Source organism: Chinchilla lanigera, unplaced genomic scaffold (assembly GCF_000276665.1).
Source record: "Chinchilla lanigera isolate Chin_1 unplaced genomic scaffold, ChiLan1.0 scaffold00022, whole genome shotgun sequence".
Lineage (NCBI taxonomy): Eukaryota > Metazoa > Chordata > Mammalia > Rodentia > Chinchillidae > Chinchilla > Chinchilla lanigera.
In genome coordinates this window covers 15226850-15245960 of record NW_004955423.1, presented here as the reverse complement: position 1 = coordinate 15245960, position 19111 = coordinate 15226850, and the positions used below count along the sequence as shown (strand labels likewise).

At 40.5% G+C, this 19111-nt stretch overlaps 2 protein-coding genes across 20 annotated transcripts in view; one reads left to right on the top strand and one right to left on the bottom strand.

Annotated features, from left to right (window-relative positions):
- Positions 1–316, bottom strand: part of Fubp1 (far upstream element (FUSE) binding protein 1) — a 32984-nt gene extending 32668 nt beyond the window's left edge. For all 14 annotated transcript variants that reach the window (XR_001234070.1, XM_005385198.2, XM_005385191.2 and 11 more), the window contains exon 1: positions 180–316. Coding sequence is in view for 13 of the 14 variants with exons in the window: in XM_005385198.2 (XP_005385255.1) it covers positions 180–299 (120 nt within the window). In the remaining variant the exon portion in view is untranslated. The remainder of the gene's footprint in view (positions 1–179) is intronic.
- A 106-nt stretch (positions 317–422) lies between these two features.
- Dnajb4 (DnaJ (Hsp40) homolog, subfamily B, member 4) overlaps positions 423–19111 on the top strand; it is a 32960-nt gene continuing 14271 nt past the window's right edge. Inside the window, exon 1 of one of the 6 annotated variants that reach the window (XM_005385211.2) lies at positions 423–505. Coding sequence is in view for 1 of the 6 variants with exons in the window: in XM_013514427.1 (XP_013369881.1) it covers positions 451–505 (55 nt within the window). In the remaining 5 variants the exon portion in view is untranslated. The other 5 variants (XM_013514427.1, XM_005385209.2, XM_005385208.2 and 2 more) reach the window with 5 other exon arrangements.

The following is a 19111-nucleotide window of genomic DNA, read 5'->3' as shown; positions in this document are numbered from 1 at the left end:
CGCGAACCTCGGCGGCGCTTCCCGGCCGCTGGCACCGAGCGGGGCGCCGCGACTCCGCTCGCCTTTCAGCCCGGAAGGGCGCCGCGTTCCTCCGACTCCCGCGCCGGGAGGAAGCGGCCTACGCGGCCGGCGGCCAGTTACCGTGCGCCTTCGGGCACCGCCGCGCGGTCCGCACTCACCTGCCGGGCTCTCTGTAGCGCATCTTTGAAAGCATCGTTAACTCCTCCACCGCCGCCGCCGCCGCCGCCGCCACCGGCGGAGCCAGAGGAGGGTGGAGGCACTGTTGAGTAGTCAGCCATCGCCGTACTATGGGAGCCGCTGCCGCTTCACGGATCTCCTTCCAGCTAACTGCTAAGAAAGGAAGAAAATGGCGGCCGTCGAGGCTCGATCACATTCTTGTGCGACCATCGTGCCGTAAAGAGGCGGAGACTGAGCGACGGAAATCCCGCGATGTTTCTGAGGCAACGCGTTGCCGTGGCGGGGTGGAGCCGAGAAAGAAGAAGAGGTAGAAAGTGTCGCGAGAGTTGAGCGTAACATACCGCGAGAATAGGGTTGATCTTGGCGCGTCCTCTCCGCGCGTGGTTGGGGTGAGGCTGGGTCATTGTTCCCGGGGCTTGAGGGCTTGAGGCCGGGGCTGCCCCCGCGGTTGGGGTTGAGTTGCAGAAAGCGCGAAGAAAAAGGAGTGATTGTGTCTTACCGGTCGCGATCTCAGGAAGGGTTTTCCGCGGAGTCCGTTCTGGGTATCCGTGGGGAAGGGCTTGTCGCCGCCGGGGTGACGACGACGCGACTGTCGCGAGGGCGCCGCGGCCGGGAGAAGCGCGCCGGACGCCGCGCGGGACGCCCCGAAAACGTCCTCCGGGCCTGGTGGGAGCCCGGCCTGGTGTCCAGGGTAGTAAAGTGCCCGCGTATTTTACTTCTGCCCGGTTGTTTCTTAGTTCTGTCACAAGCGGGGATGGAGCTGGGCTAGAGGTGCCTTCGTTCCAAGTTTTTGCTCGAAAGGCGGACGAGCTGGCGGTGCCAGTGGGACGCGATTGTCCGTCGGACTCAGGTTTAGGCGCGATGCTGTGCGTCCCTTGCTCGTTTGAGTGAGGTCCTTATAGCCAGCAGCATCCGTTTCCTGACCGAAGCCACCCTTGTTCCTGGTAGCTTCCCTACGCACCTGTGCGCTCTCAGCTATAAGGTAGTGGTCCGAATTACCGTCCCCGGGCTAGGTGATTTTTTGTGGACGATGTCTATTAACTGCTGTAGTTGTCGAATAATTTCAGGCCTCACCGAGCATTTTATGTAAATCTGGATTGGCTCTAGTAGTTCCAGGAACCAGTAAGGTGCTTTAGAAGTTTTACTCTGTTGCCGAGCGTGGTGGCGCACGCCTGTAATCCCAGCAACTCGGGAGGCTGAGGCAGGAGGATCGTTGCGAGTTCGAGACCAGCCTGGGCTACATATCAGCTCAAGGTTGCACAGCGAGACCCTGTCTCAAAAAGACCGAAAAAAGAAGTCTTACTCTGTTCAGACTGAAGTATACCAGAGTGAGCCCACCGCCCCTCACGTTCTTTCCAGGAACTTTCTAAAGTTTGTGGCGGTTTTGCCTTCTGTGAATTGTTCTAAAAAAATACTTTGTCCATTGCTAGTCCTGGAGAGAGTGAGAGAAATGTGTGTTCCAGTCTTGTGATCGCCTGTAAAACTACTGTGACCACCTGTTTTAATCCCAAAATAAGTTAACGGTCCCTTGCTTGTGGATACAAGTGGGCCATGATTTTCTGCTAACCAGCTGAAATTACCTCTTTATAGCGCTGGTCATTTCTTTCACTACTCTTACCTGTTCTTTTGTGGAAATTGTATTTGGAAAAGTAGTAAGTATTATCAGGCTACGGATTTAATTGTAGCAATATTCAGAAGCATTGTAAAAACTGTTGGTATTGTTAAATAGAAAATTTTCAGTTATATTTTTATTTTAAGGAAGTCTGCCCAACAAATGGCATTTATTAACCAGTAATTGATTTTTAAAAATATTTTATTAGACTTCACCTCTCAGACCTTTGAGCAACATGTTAGCATCTTGATATAATTTACTGCCAAATCTTTGTTTTAAGTATAGTATACCGTAGCGTACTTTAGATTTCTCTGAATCTTGAAAGTAATGACTTGCATTTCTAGGTTTTTTGGTGGGTGGTGTGGGTTTTTTTAAAAGTTTTTTTGGTAGATTCCTCTGTAAGTATGGGTATTCTGGGATGTTTTACTGCTGTGTATTTTAGTATATGTAACAGCATCCTTGGCCTCTGCCCACAGATTCTAGCAGTACCCCTCCACTTATCACCGCTTGTGAGAAGGGTGTCCTCAGATATTGCACGCACGCGAGCTTTGGAGGGCGAAATCACCCCTCCTTGACAAGCGCCGGTCAGCCTTGGTTTCTGTCACTGTCCGGAACACCTATTGACCTTAGTGCCAGTACGTGTTCCAAATTTCATTCCTTTTCACTCCCACTGCTCTCCTCTCGAGACTAGATTTCCATCACAGCACTCCTGTGCTGTTTGTCTGTTTTTAAACTACTATATATTGTGATACACAGTGATTACATGTCTTGGGCAGTTGCATTCTAGTTAGTGTCTGCTTCTACCTTGACATGTCTACAGTGTATTTTTTTAAAAAATTATGAGATGCACACCTGTAATCCCAGCATTTGGGAGATGGAGGCAGGAGGATTGCTGGGAGTTCGAGGCCAGAGTGGAATACATAGTGAGTGCAAGGCCAGCCTGAACTATGTACATAGTGAAACTCTCTAAAAAAACAAAAACAGAAAAATCCCCCCAAACAATAAAAAATTATGAAACTTTATATGGCAAAGTATGAAGTTTTACGAAACACCCATGTGTCCAATCAAAGCAATACTCTCCAGGGGATACACTTTTATCAGTGCCTCTTCCTGATGGCATTGCAATGCATTCCTCATACAAAGGCTTAATAACTGGTGTGAAAGCAAATTGGATCTCACTTCCGTATTTCCAGTAGCATTTAAATTCTGTTTCCTAGAATGGCCTGAGGGCCCCACATAACCAGGCCACTGTTCTCTGTTATTCCTCTGAAGCTGTTTGTCCACCTTGCTGTCCAAGATCTTTTTTTTTTTTTTTTAATTGTGAGGTAGTTTTATTTTTTTCCAAGATCTTCTTGCCTCTGAGGCTTTATACTTTTCCTCTCTCTAGGATGTGCCCATACAGTTTATTTTTATTCAGGCCTTGCTGCAGATGCTACTTCCTTAGATCACTGACGACTGTCATTCTGCAGTTACTATCGGCTTGCCATATTTTCTTCATACAATTTATTTGAAATTATGTTGTTTGTGTTTACTTGTTTATGTCTCTCTTCTATTAAAATGTAAAACTAGAGAGCAGGAACTTTTTCACCATCCTTGTCAGTCCCTAGCACGTAGTTTTGGCACTGAAGGTATTTGTTAAATGAATAAATGTTGAGTTTCTATTTTTTTAAAGCTTAGGCAAGTGCTTTAGTCTTTGTTTCAGATTTCTCACCCACTTAGTGGTCATAACTTGCCTGGCCGTCCTCCAATATGGCGCCTCTAAGGTCTTCAAAGTGGTAAAGTGCAATGCAAATGGGAATTGGTACTCTTTTTTTGTGGGGTGGGTATCTTTTTGAGACTCTTGCTATGCAGTTCAGGCTGGTCTCAAACTTGCAAAGATCCTCTTGCCTCTCAGCTTCCCGAGTGCTGGGATTACAGAGTGCTGGGATTTGAGGGGGGTGCCACCACGCCCAGCTTGGGAATTGGTACTCTTAAAATATGTAAATCATCTCATTTCGTGATCAGGAAAAGATGTAGTATACTTCAAATAGTTCAAATAGTCTTAGTAAAACAGGATCCTGCAACATCAACTGAACTGTGGGAAAGCTAGCTGTGACTTCTAAGTTAAATAAGTGTTCTTAGTTCCTGAGTTTTTGTCAAAACCATTTATACTCTTGTTGAGTCCTGTAGCTTAGTATTAAAACTAGTCAAATCAAACTTTATAACTAAGTTTATTCCAGAGGATGTAGATTTAAGTGACTTCCATGCACTTTAGTAAATCACAAGTTCTTCCTTTCACCAGTATATTACAAAAAGAGGGCAATTTAAGCTTCCAAAAAGTAGCCAAGAATAAAAGATAATAATTTTTTTAAAAAACAGGAACTTTGGTTTCCTTTTAAGTAGCTGCTCTGGCATCATCTCTATCTGGGTTATCAAGAATTTCTTGTTTAATTCAAATGCCAAATTTGTACTGTCTTGCTCATGACAGTTGATTTACCCCGAATCCAGCGTATTACCACCCTTGCCTTTCCCACTGTTCATAAGGGTAGAGCCAGTGGGCCTTTCTACATGTGTGATGACCTGACCTCTCCTGTTCTGCTGTTGCGTGGTAATTCCCAGTTTTTTCCAGAAAGCCTGTCCAGAACTCCAACTTGAGGGCTCCTGTTTGTTCTCATGTACTATATGATGGTAATTATGCATAGTATTTGTTGTTTACTTTGAATTCCTAGTAGATTAGAAGATCCATGACAGTAAGAGCTGTGCTTTTGTCTTCACTGGGCTTAACCCATGGAAACATAATAGGCACTGTTGTAAGTTCTGTATATGGATTAATCCATTTGTTCTCATAACCGGCTTTATGAGATTAGTATTAATATCTCCATTTTGCTGAGGTGTGGAGATACTCACTTGCCTAGGGTCACATGTTAGTGTTGGAGCTGCAGTTTGAGCTCAGGCAACCTGATTTAGAAGAATGGAATCGTCTCGAGAAAGATAGGCAATGAAAATGTACAGTGGTACCTTGGTTCACGAATTTAATGTGTTACGTGATTTTAGAAAAGATGGCCGCGTTTGTGTTTGCATGGGAAAGGGCTGCAGTCATATTTGCCATCCAGTGCGGAGTTCGCAAACAAGAACAAAGTTTTGCCAAATGCTTCTGTTTGGGAGTCAGATTGTTAGCAAACACAACAGTGTTTGTGAACCGAGGCACAACTATATCTCTTTGTAATTCCTTTTTTTTTTTTTTTGTCTTTTTGAGACAGGGTCTCACTGTGCAGTACAGACTGACCTTGAGCTCACTTTGTAGCCCAGTCTGGTCCCGAACTCACAGTGATCCTCCTGCTTTGCCTCCTGAGTGCTGGAATTACAGATGTGAGTCACCACACCTGGCTCGCTCTTCATACTTTCTAGGGTATAGTTCACAACTTAACATTTTTTATTTGAGTTTTAAAAATATTTCCATTAGTTTTTATCAAGACTTAGACCAACTTTATGAGAAGGCAGATCTCATCCTGCTTCCCTGTCTCTCTTTTTTTTTTTGTTTTGGCAGTACTGGGGCTTGAACCCAGGACTTTGGCATTGAGCTATATACTCAGCTATATGTTTTTTTTTTCATATAGCTTTTTTTTTGATATGGGGGAGAAGGGAGTTAAAATTTTGAGACAGGGAGCTGGGAATGGTGGTGCATGCCTATAATCCCAGCACTGAGGAGGCTGAGGCAGGAGGATCGTTGCAAATTCGAGACCAGCCAGGGCTACAAAGTGAGCTTGAGGCCAGCCTGAACTGCATAGTGAAACCTTGTCTCAAAAAGACAAAAATAAATAAATAAACTTTAAAAAAAATTTTGACACAGGATCTCAATAAGTCATCCAAGCATGCCTCAAGCTTGGGATTTTCCTGCCTCAGTTCCCAGGTATGTGCTATCACACTTGGCTGAGAAGGCATCTCTTTTCATACAATAATAATTGCTTTTATAAAATTTAAAGTACTCATATACTGTGTAACAGGATGTAATCTTGTGTTCTCTACTAGTAGTTGCATTGGGTGGGTAGTAATATGCCTAATGTATGTAGTGCTTTATAGCATATATTATATACATGCAAATATATGCAGTCTGCCCCTCATGTCTGTGAGTTCCACATATGTGGATTAAACAAACCACAGATTACAAATATTCTGGGAAAACATGACACCTGTACAAAACATGTCCAGACTTTGTTCCTTCTCATTTTTCCCTAAATTTTACCTTTACGTAGCATTTACAATATGTTAGGGATTATAAGTAACCTAGAGATGATTTAAGTCTATATGAGGGACTGGATATATTTCTCAGTGGTAGAGCATATGCTTAGCATGTGTGAGGCCCTAGTTCAATCCACAGCACCAAAAAGAAAAAAACAAGGTAGGATGTGTATAGGTTGTATGCAAATACAGTACTATTTTATGGACTTGAGAATCCTTAGGCTTTTAGTATCTGAAAGGGGCCTTGTAAACAATGCCCTTAGATACAGAGGGCTGTCTGTCTGTATTTGGTGATTAGTGTTTTGTTTTTTGAGCCGATCTTGTGCTTTTCAGGCTGGCCTCAAACTCGCAGTGCTCCGCCTCCCTCAGGCTCCCGAGTGCTTCGATTACAGGCATGCACCACGACGCCGGGCTGTAGTATTATTTTTCAGATACATCGTTGAGGGGCTTATGTGTTTGGAGTCCCCATCGCTATAAGTCTTTTCAAGCCAGGGATAGGACTGATTAAATATCCCCCTGCTTTACCATATAGCGCCTATGATAGTATTTGTCTGATTTCTTTTCAAAATAGTCCATCTGCCAAAGAAGTATATCAAGAATTTTTAGATTACATTCTTCTTAGAATTCTGAGTAAAATTCTTTAGTCTTTTGGAACAATTAATACTTACAACAAAATTTGTTGGAAAACTGAACACCTTTTCTCTGCTATTCAGAACCTCTTCAGTGAAGGCGTACAGTGTATGTAAGGGGCAGGTAAGTGTCATTCTGAAATGTACAGTGTTTCCCAGGTCTTCTTCCTTTTTTGTTTTTGTGGTACTGGGGATTGAATCCAGCCTTGCCCTTGAAGGTGAGCACTGGGCTGTCTCTTTAGCCCCTTGATTCACACCTAATGGAGAAGAAGCACATTTACTGTATCATACAAAGAGCCCCTTTCAATGTGTGCATAGTGTTTGTTTGGCTCTCTGCACACAGCTGTGGCAGGATCTGTCCTTTCATCAGGATCATAGGAGATAACAGCACTGCATCGCAGCATATGGCGGAATTGCCAGGTGTGAGGTTTCAAGCTCTGCCCCTATTGGTAGGACTTGACGCTCCCAGCCTTTTGGTACTTAAGGTGCTAATGGAAAATATGGGACTCTTGAAGCATCTGTATTGAAAAACTGGCCTTACAATCTAGCTTATGAGTGATTTTAGCCAATTATGCAGCATGCTTTCTAATACAATAGTAATAAAGCTGCTATAAATGTAGTCATAATTTACTTTTATAGTAAGATTTTAAAATATTTAAGGTATGTGTTAACATCTGACTCCAAGTTTCTTTGTATTTTTATAACAAATGTATCAAAATCATAATTTTATTTATTTATTTAGTTTTTTTGAGACAGGGTCTCGCTATGCATTTCAGGCTGGCCTTGAGCTCACTTTGTAGCCCAGGCTGGTCTCGAACTCGCAACGATCCCCCTGCCTCAGCCTCCTGAGTGCTGGGATTACAGGCGTGCACCACCACGCCAGGCCATAATTTATTTTAAATTGGTCTTATTTCCCAAATGTCTTTCCAAACCTGTATATGCAGAAAAACAAAACATCTAAAACATTTTTTTCTCATTCTCCATTTTGTCTGAATCATTTATTTTTTCTTCCCTATGTGGATCATATATCCATATATATAAAATACATGTAATAGATACATCATTTATTTGTTATACTTATCTTTTTTTTGGCCAAATGAAAATCCATATTTAAAAAAGTATTTTAAGGGGGCTGAAGGAGCATGCACCAGATCCTGGTGTTAATATCTAGCACCACAGACTTTTTTTTTTTTTTAAAAAAACAGTAAGGCTTAAGCTGGGCGTGGTGGCACAGGCCTGTAATCGCAGTACTTGGGCAGGCTGAGGTAGGAGGATCACTGTGAGTTCAAGGCCACCTGAACTGCATAGTGAGACCTTGTCTGAAGACAAAGGGCTGGGGATATAGCTTAGCGCCACAGCGCCTGCCTGGCAAGCACAAGGCCATGAGTTCCATTCCAAAAGTAAGCATTTATAGTTGATTGTTTTTCTTATCAAAGCCCCTAGGTTTATCCCTGGTGCTGAAAAAGAGTACTTAATAGAAACTTGAAGTTTTAAAGTTTCCCCACTGGCTGTCATGGCATATGTCTCTAATTTCAGCTAGTTGGGAGGCTGAGGCAAGAGGGTTGCAAGTTCGAGGCCAACCAAAACAATTTAGTCAGACTCTATCTTAAGAAATTAGAAAGAATAGGAGATACTGCCCAGTGGTAGAGCACTTACAGCACATAGTCCTGGGCTCAACTCTCAGAATCACAAAAAGCAAAATAAGAATTGTGTTTCCTCAGCTAGATTGTAGTAAATGTTCTGAATATCAGCATTTGTCTTCTGTCTTTCCCCCCCATCTGTTTAAGAGGGCAGTTCAAAGAATAGGTCTTACTCTTCGTTGTTTTCCAGTATGGTTTCGTGCTTTTGTGTTGGTAAAAATTTAATAGATGCCAAGTTAAGTCCTTTATTATTTTCTAATCATTTTCCTACAAAATTAGAACTCAACAAATTGTAGAATCTATGGTTATGAATGTTGGGGGCATTTGAGGCTGGGGGCGCTAAAGGGTAGCTTCAGTCAAACTTTCTTAAGAGTATGAGTCTTGGGAAAACCTCAAAGAATACTGAGTCCATTTCTTTCATATTGTAGTGAAGAAGACCCAGATTGGCTTAGGGTCTTGTATAAAGTGACAAGCTTAATTGCAGAACCAAAGCCAAATTCCTAATCCAGTGTGCTTTATTTTATGAACTAGCAGTGTTTAGGTAAATTTTAGGTGGACATTTTCTCCTTAACAAGGTACAAAGGAAAAAAGGATCTGCAGAACTAAAAGTGTCTTGATTTTTGTAATAAGGACATGTGCCTCTGCTTATATTTCTCTTTGGAAATAAGTTATTGCAAAACCAAGAATCCTTGCCAGCGAAAGCCTTAGCTGAAGATGGGTGGGTATGAGATTGAAGACGCACTTGGGGTCACAGTTCTGTGGTTGTGTCTTAGTGGGACTTCGCTTCCCTGCTGACATTTCCGTGTCTGTTTATAGCAGTGATCTCTTTGGAATTTGCCTTCTGATTCTGTTTGTTTTTTTATGTTGCTTCATATTAACTAATACTCTCACTTCATTTAAAAGTATTTGAAAGGGACATGTAAGGGAAAAAGGAATTAAATATTTTAGAAGCATGTGAAGTTACTGTTTTCATGTGATTTACCATAATCATTGTTTATGTTGTGTTATTAATTGTAGCAATTAAAGATATGAACAGTAATTTTTCAAGATAGAATGGTAGGTTGTTTTGTTGTTTTTTATTTTATTTTTTGTCTTTTTGAGACAAGGTCTCGCAATGCAGTTCAGGCTGGCCTTGAGCTCACTTTGTAGCCCAGGCTGGCCTCGAGCTCACAGTGATCCTCCTGCCTCAGCCTCTTAAGTGCTGGGATTACAGGCGTGCGCCACCACGCCCAGCTTCTTCTTGTTATTTTAAATTTGGAACTATATGAAGGCCAGGCCTTGTGGCACATACTTTTAATCCCAGCTTGGGAGGCTGAAATAGGATAATTGTGAGGTGGTGGCCAGTCTGGGCAATTTACTGAGGCCCTGGATTTGATCCTCAGTACCATACAAATAAATAAGTAAATAAATGTATCTGTAGCTTAAAGTAAACTCCCTTCATCTTGGGCAGGTGCTACCTTTTCATTTTTATAGATTTTGCTCCTTAACTGTGTATGTTAATAGAAATAAGAATCAAGAGATTTTATAGGAAGGAAATGTTCAAGTGGGAAGGGGAACTAGGGAGGGGGGAGGGGAAAGGAAGGAGGGGAAAAGAAAAGGATGAGAAAAGGAAAAGATGGAAACAAAGCTTTTGTAAATAAGGAATGAAAAGGATTTAAGGGAGGGTAGGGGAAGGGAAAAAAAGAAGAATCAAGATGTAGCATGTGCAGGTATAAATTCCCTGTGATGAAAAAATGATCATTATGTATACCTGAAATGTACCAATAAACTTCATAAAAAAACAAGGTTTTTTTTGTCTTTTTGAGATAGGGCTTCACTATGCAGTTCATGCTGGCCTTGAACTCACTTTGTATTCCAGGCTGTCCTTGACCTCACAGGGATTCTCCTGCCTCAGGCTTCTGAGTGCTGGGATTAATAGTCATGTGTTCCCACACCTGGCAAGAGATTTTGCTTGTAGTCTTTAAATAGTAGACTCTTTTTTTTTTTTGGTTTTTTTTTCTGGTACCAGAAATCGAACTCATGACCTCACGCTTTCCAGGCAGGCGCTGTGCTGCTGAGCTAAAACCCCAGCCCCTAAATAGTAGACTCCTAAGGGCAGGAACCATCTCATTCATCTTTGATATTAATGTAATACCTGGCATCTAATAGCTGCTTATTAATCTGTTCATTTATTCTACTCAGCATAAATGTGGACATTGTGTAGCAGTAAATACAGTAAACAAATATCCCACCTCCAGAAGTCGGGCCATTCAGTTTACAAGGATTCTCTTGCTTTCAGACCATTATTTGTGTCAGTCTAGTAAATAATAGCCTGGTTTATTAAGCAGTGGATTGAAAAGTCAGAATGGGAAAAGCTGACTAATCAGAGAGATCATTTGTTCATTAAATGCTTCTTAGTGGAAGGTAAGTTACTTGAAATAATCTTGTGAATGCTAATCATTCTGATCAGTGTCTCTTTCTGTATGTAAAGTGAGCAGAGGCCTGAGGCTCACGGCCAAGTCACTCCAGGGAACTGTATCAGCTCAGCCACCACTGAGCGCCTCTGACAGTGCTGGCCCCAAATGCTCTACACAGCAAAGTTCTAGTTGCTGCTGTGCTTATTGTCCCTCGTGCCAGACTGAGCTCCCGAGGGCCTTCTGTCTTCTCAGCACTCCCAAGTGCATAAAATAAGGTACGCTGCATAGTAGGTATCAGTGAGTAGTAGGGCATGCATCCCGCACCACTCCAAACAGCTCCTCCCTTATGGCCACAGCCTGAGTCTGTCCTTCCTCCGAAGCGCTGCTGTGCGCTGCAGGAGACCTCTGCCGGCTGCTTTTGTTTCTCTGCTCCTTGAGCACTCCCCTTTTCCTTCCCTCTCTGTTACTTCCTGCTCATCACCTCACCGATTCTGAACCCCATTCCCCTCTTTCATGTGTACCCACTCTTAATTCACAGCTGTGACCCAGTTTAATAGACCTTTGGAGGCAGATGTGCTTCAGTCATGTGCTCAAGTAACCTTGTCAAGTTATTTAACCTTCTCTGGGGTCTGTTTGCTCTTTGGTAATCTAAACATAATTATAAAAATTAAGTGACTGTATCCAGATACTTTTGACATAAATAATTAAAGCTCTTACTAGATTACTTAAATGAAAACACAAAGTCCAGGTTCAGAGTGGCCCTCAGAATCTGTTCTCTTCATCTTTGTCCTCTGACCTCAGTGTGTCGGTTTAGCTTCCTAATGACAGCTTAGTGGTTGCGACAGTCCAGATGCGCTGCAGTCATGACTGATAAGCGGTAGAAGTTCCATTTACCTGCACACGTGGTCCCCTCATCCCTGCCATTGCTAGCAATCAGATGAACCCTGACTTGCCCCAGTGGGGGCGGTACTGGGGATTAAATCTAGGGCCTTTCCACTGAACTACATCCCCAGCCCTTTTAAAAGTTTTTACATTGTTTTAAGCCCCTGAATTGTCTTGACTTGAATTTTTAATCCTCCTGCCTCAGCCTCCTGGAATGTCTACTAGACATATCCATACATTCTAATATTTCCAGTATTGAACTCCCAACTCCTTCCCCATTTTAATAATAGCAATTCTATCAGTTTGCTGAAACTGAAAAAACTTGGTGTCACTGGTTTCTTTCATATGTATGTCTGATTCATCAGGAACTTCTATTCACTGTGTCTTTAAAGTCTATCCAGAAGTTAACCACTTGTCACCAGCTCTACTGCTACAGCATGATGCCCTACCCGAAGGACTGCTTTGCATTTTGGCTGGTCTTTTCCCCCTTTCTTGCAGTGTTCCTTTCTGTGCTGAAAGTGGAAGTTAGTGTCTTTCTGCTTAAGTGTTTCCAGTGGCTTTTCGTCTTCCCTTGGGCCATGTTCCGTTGTAGGTGTGGGAAACCTAACCCCAGCAGCAGCCTGGGTCTCCGAACAGGGTAGGTGAAGGGCTCCTGCCGTGGGAAGGAGGGGAGTACCTCATACGCACATCCCACTTGCTTTGTCCATAGCAAATGTTATGTCAGAGGCACAACCTTTGGTGCCAGTGTATGAATATTGCTGCTGCTCAAAAGCGGTGTTTATACTGATCCTAGGTCATTTAGATTGTTACCGTAGTACTAGCACATCATATAGTCGATCCCTGTTGCCAATTCAGTATCTGCAAAGTTGCCTACTCACTGAAATTTGTTTTTATCTCCAAATCAATAAGGTGCTTTTGAGGTCATTTGCAGATGAGCATGCGCAGAGTAGCCATTTGCATTTTATGGACAAGCTGAAGTTGAGCAAGGTAGTGCTTTTCCTTTTTTTGAGACAAGGTTCAGGCTGGCCTTGAATTCACTCTGTAGCTCAGACTGGCCTCAGACTTGCTGCAGTCTTCCTGCCTCAGCCTCCTGAGTACTTTGAGCACTGGGATTATAGATTGCTATGTGCCACCACCTCAGGCACTTTTGGCATTTTTATTTTAGGTATTCTACTGTACACAAGTCTTTCCATATTCTACATTTTTAATTTTGTTTTATTTTTGGGCTTTTGGTGGTGACTTCACTATTTTGGTTAGTATCCCTATGTGCCAGAAGCCCGTGGTGTGCCTTATGAGGGAATAGATATGTTAGTAAGCTTGTCAAGCGTGAGTCAGCACTGTTGGCCAGGAGTTAATACCCTGTATAAACCAATCTACATGAAATGAGGGTTTTTTTGTTTTTGTTTTTCAAGGTCCACCCCCCCCACCCCCCACCCCCTGCCCCGGTGCTGGAAATCGAACTCACGACCTGGCACTTGCCGGGCAAGCACTGTGCCGCTGAGCTAAATCCCCAGCCCCTTGTTTTTGTTTTTCAAACAGGGTCTTTTTTATGTAACTCAGGCTGAGCTTGAACTCATTATGTAGTCCAGGCTTGCTTCAAATATGTGGGGATCTTCCTGCCTCAGCCTCCTAGGGTGTATCTCAGTGGCAGAGTGTTTGCCTAGCATGTGCAAGGCCTTTGGTTCAATTCACAGTAATGAAGAAAAAAAAGAATCTGTATAAAGCAGGGTTTGGTAAACATACCTTGTTAAGTGCCAGATAGTATTTCAGGCTTTGTAGGTCATACAGTCTCCAGCTACTCATCTCTCCCATTGTATGCTGAAAGCAGCAATAGATAATAAGTATTCTTTATATCTTTATAGTACAGACCCCTTGAGAGCCTTACCCTGTTTTATCCTTCCTGGCACAGTGGTGTTACACAGTAGGATCTCAGCAAGGATTGCCTTGATATCTGATGTAGTGTACATAATAGAAAGACTTGCCAGGCATGGTGGCACACACCTATAATCTCAGCACACAGGAGGGAGGCTGAGGCAGGAGGATCGTTGAAAGTTCAAGATTAGCCTGGGCTACAAAGTGAGCTCAAGGCCAGCCTGAAATGCATAGGAAGACCCTGTCTCAAAAAAACAAAAAGAAAAAAAAGGACTTGATTATAGGTCCTGGTAGCACAGTAGCAATGCAGAAGGCCATTTGTTCAATCTCCAATACTGTAAAAGGAAAAAATTCTATTTTGTAGATGAAAAATATAATACCATAATGAATATATCTTATAATACCATAAAATAGAATATTATTCTATAATAAAATTAACTTTTATATAAAAATGACCTTCCCTTTAAAGTTCAATTGGTAAGACTTTATTTCTGCTAAGCATGTATGTGAGGGTGTGTGTGTGAGAGATGCAGTTAAATTCATAGGCTGAGATTTCTCAAAAATTGGATCATTAACACTGGTAGTGAGAAGAAATCACTAGACCTGCACTACCCAATGTACTAGCCACATGAGGCTGCTAAGCTCCTAAAATGTAGCTCTCTGAATTGACAAGCTATGTAAGTATAAAATATAGATGAAATTTCTATGATTTAATCCCTCCAAAAGAATGTAATGTATCTTATCAATAATCTGTTATTATTTACATGTTGCAATGATAATATCTTGAATTTACTGGGTTAAATAAAATAAATTCTTAAAATTCATGTTTCTTTTTGCTTTTTTAAAGGTGTGTATTCTATAAATATTTAACTGATATATGTGACTTGCATTTGTAGTTTGTTTTATATTTTTGTTGCACAGTAGTACCATAACTGTGTGATCTTTTGATGTAAGGCATTATAATCAACTATCAGTTTATCAAAATATAGTAAAATAACTTAAATATTCTACCTAGAGTTTCTTTTGGCGAATTCCAATATTGAGTATTAGTTTAAAGAGCACTTTATTTTAAATGATTCCAGAATGCTAGGAAAGTATGTTAGCTGTCTATGTGTTTACCAGTTGTGTAGTAAGCTTTTCAGAGACTTGTAGAAAAGAATAATAAAGAAGGATATTACTTGGAAATTTTATTAAAGTACATTTTAATATCATCACAGAATGTCAGTTATACCTCCCAAAAAGGAAATTTATTTTTTAAAAATATTCCTGATCTATGAGTATCTCCAGATAACTTGTAGTTTTTATAAACTTTTCAGAGCAATTTTATTTCTACTTTATTTATTTATTGTTTTTTGTTTGTTTTGTTTTTTCTGGTACCTGGAATTGAACTCATGACCTTGACCTTGCCAGGCAGACGCTGTGCCGCTGAGCTAAATCCCCAGCCCTCTACTTTATTTTTTAAAGGCATATACTTTTAAATTTTTTGCATTTAATTTTAAAACTTTTTTGAAGACTAGTATAAAACAAAATTAAATGTGCAGCTTATTTTTGAAACTAAATATATTTTAATAGAAAATGAAATGCAGACTTTTTAAGAAACAGGTATTTCTTTTTTGGGGTTTTTTTTCCGGTACCGGGAATCGAACTCACAACTTTGTGCTTGCCAGACAGGCACTGTGCCGCTGAGCTAAATCCTCAGCTCCAGTATTTCATTCTTTTTCAACTGATAGGAATTCACCTCTCACTTTCCCCTCAGTGGTCTGTTCTGTGTGTGTGTACGCTGGGCATTCACCTCACCAGGTGCTTGCCCAGCGGCCAGGGCAGAGCATGGGGTGGGGGGAGGTGAGCTGCTGGTGGAGGAGGGCAGATCATTGTGGGAGAGACCCGAGGAAACTGGCCCTCTGGTCAGAGGTCACTCAGAAACACAGTAGTGTGTCTGTTTTATTATCGTGCTTTGTGCAGGAAAAGTATTCAATCCCACAGTGACACTATCAAGATTTGAAAACAGGATCACTGCAGTAGTGATGGAAGTCCTGGGACAATTGGATGAGATAGACAGTAGTCCAAGGAGGGTTATGACTAGAGAAGCTCTTACTCCTGTTGACCTTTTAAAGGCTGGTTTGAGATCTATTGTAAATACTCGTGTAAGCTTAAGATATTCGTGAGACTGTTAGGAACCTTCCACGTTACTAAGAAAACCAAAAAAGAAAACATTTTACTGCCTGCAAAATAAATTATCCCTTAAGGTTTCAGAGACCAAAGCCATTGAATTTGCACCTCTTTTGTTTGCTCTTGCAGTACTGGAGGTGGAGAGCAGGGTCCTCCTCTCTTTCTAAGCAACATTCCTGGCCCCTGAGCACTTTTTGAAGAGCACAAAAGAGCAGTCATCAAATAAAGTGACATTTGAAACTTAATCTGACTGTAACTTTTTTCTGTTATCTTTTTAAGGGAAGCCTTCCCAACTCTTATGCTTTAACATGAGCAGGTGTTTTGGATTTTCTTCCTTATATGAATACATTTTATGCTCTTTTGCTTTGGGGCTTTGTGTGCGTGGTCTAAATTGTAGATCTTTCAGGAAAAGGTCTTGCAAGGTGGATCCTTTAAATATTATCTTAAAAACAGGTCAAATAGTGGAATAGACACCCTAGTATGCCTTAATTTTATATTAATATTGGAACAGTTAAACATTTGAGTATTACTAAGAATATTAGCTATCAGATTGTAGCTACAGAAAGTTTGAAATCTTAATTTATTTCAGATGTATGTGTACATATATAGATACACGTGACAAAGCATTTGTTTTGTAAATTGTATTATAAATGTTGTGAGGGGGAGAATTTAGGACTGTTTCTTTTTTAACACCAAGAAGAGTTTAAGAGAGTTAGAGATCTGAAAAGGGGATGAGGTCTTTGAGAGTGTCAAGTCTTTTGAGGGCGAATCTGGTATTGGTTTATGCCAGATAAAACTTTCTGAGTCAGTAGACTCCCAAGGGGTAGCAAAATAGTTTGCAGTGTTCAAAATAATGAAAATGATTTATATGTCTATGTCATAATATAAATTTCAGTGCTTTTAGGTGCAATATCTCATCCTATTCTAATAACCTTTATGAGTTAGGAATTCAGAAAAAATGTCTTTCCTAAGTTTTTCACCTATTAATTGGCATAGCTAGGATTAGGTCTTTAGTTCTTCTTTCCCCTTCAGACATATGTAGCTTCTTGGTGGTAGTTCTGTAAGAGGTGTAGAAGATTTGAGGATAGGTAAGTTTCCTCTAGAGAGCTATCAAGTAACTCCGTATGACTGAGTCTTGTGAAGCATCAACAGACATCAAGGCTGGCAAGATCTGACCCTAGAATCAAAGATAAAGATTTGAAAGTATTAGCTGGGCACTATGGTCCATGCTTGTGGTCCTACCTAAATAGGGTGAGATGAGCCCAGGAGTTCAAGAACAGCCTCTGCAGCATAGCAAGACCCGTCTCAAAAATAATATAAACTAGGCTTGGTGGTACATGTCTGTAATCTTAGCACTTGGAAGGCCGAGGCTGAGGCAGGAGGATCACAAGTTTGAGGCTAGTCTGGGCTACATAGTTAAAGACCCACCTGAACTACATAGTGAGACCCTGTCTCAAAAGAATAAAACAAAAAGCAACCCACATATATTAAAATAAACATTAGCTTTGACCTACTCTGAATGCTACCCATGTGAACTATTAATGTTTTAAACTTTATTTTTTATGATTTAAACTTAATAGAATCAAGATTAAGAAGTAGTAGCTATAAACTGGCATATTTGGAAAGAACTGCTTAGTTGGACAGCTTTGTGTGCATATTTGTGTGTGTGATTATAAATAAAGAACTTTTTATATGGTATAGTGATTTTTTTTTTTTTTTTTTTTGCGGTACCAGGGATCAAACTCACGACCTTGCGCTTGCCAAGCAGGCGCTTATGCCACTGAGCTATATCCCCAGCCCGGTATAGTGATATTTTGTAGGAGAAAAATTATTTCATTTTGATAAGATCATTATAAAAGTAACGAACACTTCCATATATGTCCATCACACTTGAATGTATCACATATTTATCTCATTGAATCCCCACAGTAACCCTACGAAGTTTTTATTCATCTTAACCCCACTTGACAGATGAGGAAACTGAGCCATTGAGAAGTTAAATCCCAAGCCACACAGCTAGTAAGCAGTGTTACCAGAATTCTAACCGGAATCTGGCTCCAAAATCTGTGCTGTTAAGCAGTGCACTATCAATATTTCCTGGTGCCAGATTGGGAGATATTTATAACCACTGGACATACTTGTATTTGAGGTTATATATTCAACTATTTAAAGCATTATTAATAGGTTACAAAAAAAAACATTTATGTATTCTTGGACAAGAAGTATTGGGGAATGGAAGTCATATTTTTCTAATATTAGATATTTCAGGACTAAATATGGCCCATTTAAGAGTCAAACAGCAGCTGAAAAAGTTTTCAGCACATGCATTAGTACAATATTAGAAGGCATTTGTTCTCAAGTATTTAAGTGCCCTGAATTTTAGTAATAGTTTCTTCTGAGACTAGAACGCATCCATTCTCTCAGCTTCTGTACTAATTTATAATGCACTGCAGAGTGATTTATGAATTGGAAAGTTTATTATTTTATCATAAACCTAATGTAGAAGATGAAGATGGCACAAGTTAAAAGACTACTTTTTTTATAATAAATACTGTCATTAATTCTCACTATCTAAACATTTTTCTCTTGACACTGTAACTATAAAAAAAGGAGTCCAAATAAGCAAGTTTGATTAAAGTGTCAAAAACAATGTAAATGTCATTAGGATTTTTACTTAGATCTGGTGTATATCTCACTAGAATAGAATGATACATTCCCCCAGTATATTATTATGCATAAAACTTTGTTGCTATTAACTTTGATAAACAAAATAATATACATATTTAAGTTCTCTGATGTGATTGAAAACATAATCATTTCTTTATATTGGATTTTGCCATCAACTAAAGATTAATACCCTCACCCTAGATGAGAACTTGACCTTGTAAATTGTAAATATTTAGGGGAGAGAGGATCTGACTCTAATTTTCTTTTAATAAAGAGATGAGTTGTTGATAATCTCACCACTGCTTAGTAAAATAAAAATTTTAGAATGCAGACACTAATTTTGTATCTTGTTAAAAAATACTATAGTAGCCTTGCATTTTAATTTAAGGAAATATGTCCATTACTAACCCTCCTCGGTTTGTGTTCTCTACAGGGTTCCCACTACACATATACATACCTGTACTGTCATGTAAGTAGGGATGGATAGTTGAGTGTGGTGGCATCTACCTTAAAGTCTCCGCTGTTGGGGAGGCTGAGGTGGGAGAGTCACTTGTGCCCAGCCTGGGCAACATAGCCAGTGTAGACCCTGACTTGAATGAATAAATGATTAAATGAATGAAAGAAAGGGAATTACTGTTTATGATACCTAAACAGTATTCTAAGTAAACTATTACTGTGTAGGTTTTTTTTAACCTTTAATCTTTTTTTAACCTTTAAAAACATTTATTAAATGACATTTGATCACAACTCTTCTCCACCCCATTTTCCCTAAAAACTACCACTAAGGTTCCTCCTGCTCCTTTTTTTTCTGTTTTTTTTTTTTTTTTT